Source organism: Centrocercus urophasianus, unplaced genomic scaffold, assembly GCF_019232065.1.
Source record: "Centrocercus urophasianus isolate 14NV4802_14NV808 unplaced genomic scaffold, USGS_Curo_1.0 seq_11, whole genome shotgun sequence".
In the NCBI taxonomy this organism is placed as follows: domain Eukaryota; kingdom Metazoa; phylum Chordata; class Aves; order Galliformes; family Phasianidae; genus Centrocercus; species Centrocercus urophasianus.
This window is the reverse complement of record NW_024884253.1, coordinates 17,793,993-17,800,661: the sequence shown is the minus strand read 5'-3', so window position 1 is coordinate 17,800,661 and position 6,669 is coordinate 17,793,993. Positions and strand designations below refer to the sequence as shown.

The window sequence follows — 6,669 nt, the reverse complement described above, 5'->3', positions numbered from 1 at the left end:
TTGTTTCCATCTCTGAGAAAGGTGCCTCTCAGAGGCCCAGACTGTACAGCGTTAAGCCTGTGTGAAGGGCAGCATGCTCCTGGGGAGAATAGGGTCACAGAATGCAGAGTCCTGTGACTTGTAACAAAACTGGCCTCTGAAGCCCATGCACGTGCCAAAACAGTAAGTTACTGCTGCTCTGGGCTGTGCAGTCTTGCTACTGGCAGAAGTTCACAATGCGGTGTGGGATTATAGATATTTCAGTAGATTTTTAAGTTTTTGGTGGCCATCTGTAAACAGTGGGGGTGAATGGGCTGCATTTCATTAAACTGGGGAATCCAGAAGTGTTTCTTCATAGGACAGTGTTCTTTCCACTCCCCACTGCAGATGCTGCCATACGTGTTGATACAGTATCTCGTTCTGAACATGCACTGGTGTGTTTTAGCTTTCTTCAACTGCAAAGCTTTCTCTAGCTATGCCACAGCCAGTGAATTTTCATTTGCAAATGAAGGCATGTTATCTTGCGCAAATCATCTTTGCAGTGGAATTTTGTAGATCTTAAGATATATTTTTTTTCTGTAAAGGAGAATAGAGAAGTCAAAATCAGGAACTGTTGTATAATTTTTCAGAAGTAAATGCGAATTTTTTTTCAAGGTATTAATGCAATCCTGTGCAGCAAAAAAGGACATTTGATATTATATGATGAAAATTACAGCAGCTTTTCTATGATTCTAAGTTGCCCCAAAAGTCTAAGTAGTTTGGTAGGCTAACAGTTTGTTCACCCATGAGATTACCTGAGCAATATCAAAGAGCACCCAGTCAGGAAATGAAGAATAATCTTTGCCACTATTTCTGGATAATAAATAAGATATAAATTTTAATGTGAGATGAGAAGTATCTTGCATAACCGAACTATTGAAAGAGTGAAACAATTGCTGCTCTAAACAAATACCTAAGAAGATACAGAAAACTGACACCAAAAAAACAGTAAGCCGTGCACCAACCAAAAAATGAACTCAAATCCACAAGGTACCCTCTATAGGAAAAGTCTGCTTATGAATCCAGAATCCAGGTCTCCATTTATTTCTACAGTACTCTTCCTTCTCCAGATGGAATGGTCATGGGATTTGGCCTCTAACCACTGGCAGACCTCCCAGAATGGATGCAAAGGTCTGGACTATCAACATGAAGTCTGACTCAGCACTGATTCCAGCACTCTATGTGTCTGGCTTCCCACACTGCTGTATCCATTGAAATCTTGTGGCCAGGAATTTCACTGTAAGGTTGTGATCAGTACAGGGGAGTAAAACATTCACAAAAAAATGTAACATGTTTACAGGAGTAGTTGAGAGGACAATATAAACCCACCAGTCTCACCCTTCTCTTTGGATATCCTCAGATCTTCTGTAGGTTCCTGCACATAGTAGGGAATCTGCCTTGAAGCATTTTCTTTGTGTCTTCTAGATTCAAATTGGCAGATGTTTTTCTTTTTCATTTCAAAAACCAGAGGAAACTTTACTTCTGAATTCAAGGCTCAATATGATCAGTCAGCTGCTTGGTGATGTTTTTAAGTCTATTTTCTTGTTGCCATCTAAGTTTCTTTACTTTTTCTTTTTAGCATGTGTCATGACAGCATAGAAAATTTCCAAATTATGAAATAAGAGTTAAATTGTTTGTAGATTTTTTTTAAGAACAGCTGGAAAAAGGTGTGAGCTGTTCCATATTTATGCTGCAAGGATGTTTATTCTAAGCTTTAATGATCATCATTTCACTGTCAGCCTAGACAACTGCTTTCCTATTGAAGGGAAAAGAGTTTAAAACACTACGCTACATACAGCTTCTAACACTGTAAGCACATAATATGTGGGAAAGTACTATCATTTATTCTTTTTAAGCTAGAGAAAATCAAACACAATGATTGAAGTCATCAAAGAATCCAAGTCCTTAAAAGAAAATAAAAATCTAAGAACCCAACAGAGCATACACTTTTAATATCACATAATCTTCCCAGTTTCATTGCTGTTTAGTTCTTGGGAAATCTTCATTATAAATCAGTGTTTTTCTACAAAATAGCTTGTATCCAGATTTATTTGAGAAGTCTGTAATAATTTTGCTAGCTGTACACTCCTTGTAATCCATACTTTCTGGTCAGACGGTTAAATCTGCTGCCAAGAGAAAATTTTAGTATTCCTGTATTTCCCTTTTTCACTGATAGTGGGCATTGTTCTAAAAACTATACTTGTTATCTACGTGTAAGGTTAGTAACACTTGAAGATCATGGAAATTTAAGCTGCAGTTTTCCTAGTTTCTTTGTCAGAGAATTGGCCTTTCAGGAATTTAAATTTTAAATTGTGAAAATCTTAGCAGAATCTTCATAAGGTATTTTTAGACAATAGGAAGTAATGATGCTAGAGATGATTAAGAAGCAGGCTCTATGGAGGTTTTCTTCTTGAGTTATTGCAATTGGCATGTCTTCTGAAATGGGCAAATGCCACCAGTGCTCACACTAAATTATCATTTTGGATAAAACAGCACAACATTTTTAATCTATTCTTACTCCACTCCTTCTAGTAATCAGTCTGTACTGTTGTTTATGGGCAGGTGAGCACTAGAGATATTATGTCCCCAGTTTCCACACTGCATGCTGCACCTGGCCCTGCTGAGTAGGCAAACAACACTGTGAGCATTTTATAGCTGAAACAGGCAGCATCAAGCAGGTGAATTTCAAGAGCCACAAAAGCACAGGTACTGCAGCCCTGGTGTGGACTTCATCAAAGCTATAGCAGTACAGTGAAAATGACATTGTTCTTTTTGGAGGATGTGTGTGTGCAGAGGTTAACTCTTAAGATAAAAATCTTGGTTGAATGACCGCTTCTAAGGGGCCCATTTCTCTAAGAGAAAGCTACACTACATGACGTGTCAGTATGATAGTATGTCAGTCTCATCTACTATACACATTAAAACTTTATTTTCATCTGGAGTACGTTATTTGCTACTCATTCTACTAAAAAAAAAAAAAAGGTAATTTTCACACAGCACTTTAATGTACTTACTGCAAGTTTCTCTGTTAAATTTGGGAAAACTGTTCATTAATTTACACTCTTAATTACATTTTAAAACAGCAAGCATATGTACATTTCTTTCAAGAATTTTGTAAACAGCTTCTTAACCTTTAGCTAAACAAGTCCAAAACTCACTGAAATGACTAAGTATAATAATCCTTTAAGTGATCAAATACATCTCTCTGAATAGTCAAAGAAATAATACATCTTTATATGTCCTCTTTTGAGCTGACAAAGTAGAATATGGCTTTAATATCTCAGAACACACAAAGTATATAACTTACATTGCTGTTTAAATATTTACGAAAGCAAGAGTCAGCATAATAATGATGCTCTTATGTAATTTACTCTAAACAGTATACAAGAATAAACAGTTATCTGTGATACAGACTCTAGCACTGCCCCATTTTGCACTGCATTTATCACTTATTTATAACTGTTCTATACCATGTAAAGTGTATTATTTTTTAAGCTACAGCAGCCAAATTGTTTTACAACTTGCAGATAGTCCAAATGTTGGAAACAGGTTACTCAACTCCATTCCTCTGCATTTAAGCAGCAGTAGGCTCAAAGTTGATAGATGTCAAATTATCTGTTTGATCCGAAAACACTCTATGGAAGACAGGTAAAAAACAGAAACAGAAGCAAGCAACCTACCTGAAGGAGAGGACAGCTAATTCTGATTAGGAAAATGAGCTGAGATTCAAGGAAATAATCAAAATGGATGAAGATTCTTTCACCTGTAAATAACACTAACTCTAATTTGAAAGATAGGTATCCCAGGCTCCTGTTCTAGCCAAATTCTGCAGCAAAGCTGTATGAGAGTATTTCATTTGGTGGATTGGTATGTTTGTCTAATCGCCATAGAATACCTTCTTGAAAACACTACCACTGCTTCACTGGTGTCTGAATATGAGCTTACACCTCTGGAGAATAAATTGAAATACAAATGTAGCACACTGTATTCATTTCAGCTAATAAAAGGCCATGCATTATTCACTCAAGAGTCCTTAAAATACCTGAAAAACAAGTATCTACTACATTTTGCAGTTTCTATCATGTTTTCTTCTTTAATAAAAAAAGTGCCTTGGCAGAATCCTTTGTGATTTACAAACATCATTTTCTAAAAAACGTATACTAAAAATCCTTAGTATGTTGCTGTATTATAATTTCTATTGCTTACGTGAAGACTTTTGCAATATTGGTCATAAAGTCACTGAAAGTTCTGAAAGATCAAGCTGTTTCTGTTCAAGCATTCGGATCACAGATGCATGAGTTAAATAAATGTTTTAACAGTTTAGCTGCAGGGAAAGTGTTTCCAGCCAGCGAAGTTGTGAGGCACATAACACCACAGTACACCCAGGTGTCAGACCTGAAATTTGTGGAAACACGGTATTAAAGATGGTTCAATATCAAGCATCCTTTTCCCAGAAGTGAAATCAGGTTGATTTTTTCCCGAGATTTTTGCAAAGTTAATTTTTGACAACACCAAGAATCTGATAATGTGTGCAGTGCTGAGCGGAACAGTGAGGTAAGGAAAGCATGGGCTGTTTGCACACATGTGTGTTGGAATTGGGTGAACTAGGTCACTAAAGCAGCGTGGTCAAGAGAAAGTTCGTCCTAAAAACACAGTCAGGACACCTAATAAGTGATAGAAGTGTCAGACGTTAGTTTTTACTACCTCTGTTCACAAGGGCAAAACAAATCGAAGACCAGGTCGACAGTTGTTTTATCTCCATTCTTCACCCGAAAGTCAAAAAGTGAACCACCATAGGGGAAACTCAACGCTCGGCGCCACGAGGCTCCACAGCAGGCACCCGCGGTGAGCGGGCAGGTCACGGAGCTGACCTCCCACCGGGGGACACCGCCGTAGGCGCCCCGCGCACTGCGCTGGCGGCGGCCCCGCACCCGGTGCTGAGGCGCAGCCCGCCCTGCCCGCCGTAGCGCCCCCCTCAGCGCTGCCGACACCTGCGAGGCGGCGGCGGGACTCGCGCCCTGTGGTAGAGCCGCGGGATGGCGGAGAACTCAGCTCTCTCCGCCCTGCCTCGTATCCTGCGCGCCTCCGCAGCGCCGGCCCGGGGGATGGGGGAAGCATCTGCCCTTCCGACGGGCAGCGCTGCGGGGCGCGAAGCACCCGGCTCTGCGGACGCCCCGTGAAGGCTGCGCGGCTGTGACGGAGTTTCTTCCGTCGTTCCCTCTCCGGAAAGTTACAGCCCACAGTCTCGACAGCGCCGGGACATCCGAAGCCTCCCGCGCCCGGAGGCTTGAGACGAACCGCACGCGGACCCGTCTCCGGGAGCAGCCGCTGCCCGTCAGGGCTGACGGACAAACCCCCTCATTCCGCCCCCCCCGTCCCGGAAAGCCCCTCCCTCGCCCCCTCCCTTGCCGCCACCTCCCGCCGCCCGTCAGTCGGAGCGGAGCGCGGCGTGGGGAGCGGAGGCGGCGCGGCAACGGCAGAGAGCGGGCGAGAGAGGGAGAGAGAGAGCGAGGAGCCGGCTCTCCCCTCCCTCCCTCTCTCCCTCCTTCCTTCCTTCCTCCTCTCCCTCCCCCCCTCCCTCCCTCGCTCCTTCCCCCCTCCCTCCGCTCTCTCCGCCGCTCTCTCCTCCTCGTTCTCGCTCTCCCCGTTCCTCTTCCCTTCTCCACACGCGCTCTTCCCCTCTCCCCGCTCCTCCACGGTCTCACTCGTTGTTTCGGGGCGGCCGCAGCCCCTCGATGAGCGCCGTCTGTTGATCTGTCACCGCCCTCAGCCGTCCCTCCCCGCTCCGCTCCGTACCTGGGGCGAGGCAGGAGCGGCCGCCGGCAACATGTCCCGCAGGAAGCAGAGCAAACCCCGGCAGATCAAACGTAAGTTTCCGGAGGGGGGCTCCCTCTAACGCACTTCTGTTTACCTCGCGCTCGGGAGGCGGCACGGAGCTGGCTGTGGGGAGCGCTGGGTCCGGAGCGCCCGAACTTTGCCGGGAGCTGAGGAGCGGGGAAGGGGCGGAGGGCTGGAGCCGCTCGGCGCGGGGCGATCCACCCCTCGCTCTCCCGTTTTGCGCTCCTTTGGAGCCGCCGGTGCCTCCCCCTCGTCTCTTCGAACTCCGAGTTTGGGCGCGCGATCGCTCCCGGTTTGCGCTCCAAGTTGAGCTTAGCGCCGGCGGAGCAGCGAGGGCGCTTGGCGGGCACGGCGCCGCTCGGCAACTTTGCGCGCGTGCGGTGCGCGCAGCCCCGCGCCGCTCCCGCGTGCTTTGCGGGGAACGAAGGAGGCGAGGAAGTTCCCGCGGGCAGCGCCGCGCCGTACGGGGCCCCGCGCGCGCTCCGTGGCCTCGCCGCCCGCGTTCTCCCCGGGCGCGCCCCGCAGCTCCGGGACTGCTTCGGGGGCCCGTGGCGAGGAACAGGTGTGTGCGTGCTGGAGGTCGTTCTGAGAGATCCTGTGCTTGGCGGGGCTCGTGGCTCACTTCTCGCCTGTGACGCACGGCAGTCCCAACTTTCTGAACTTTTCTTAAGCTATTCCGCCGAACGAGTGTAGCGGTCGGGACGCGGTGGAAGCCTCAGGCGTTCTGAAAGAGGCACTGTAAATTTATTTATTTGTTCTAAAGTCGCTGACGCTGACCCGGTGTATTTTCACTGGCGATCTGCATAAAAGAAC

At 46.0% G+C, this 6,669-nt stretch overlaps 1 protein-coding gene across 2 annotated transcripts in view; it reads left to right on the top strand.

The window, feature by feature from the left end:
• The first annotated feature begins 5,652 nt into the window (after window positions 1-5,652).
• Window positions 5,653-6,669, top strand: part of ZFPM2 (zinc finger protein, FOG family member 2) — a 305,737-nt gene continuing 304,720 nt past the window's right edge. For both annotated transcript variants that reach the window (XM_042808948.1, XM_042808947.1), the window contains exon 1: window positions 5,653-5,885. In XM_042808948.1, the coding sequence (XP_042664882.1) occupies window positions 5,846-5,885 (40 nt within the window). In that variant the 5' untranslated portion in view covers window positions 5,653-5,845. The remainder of the gene's footprint in view (window positions 5,886-6,669) is intronic.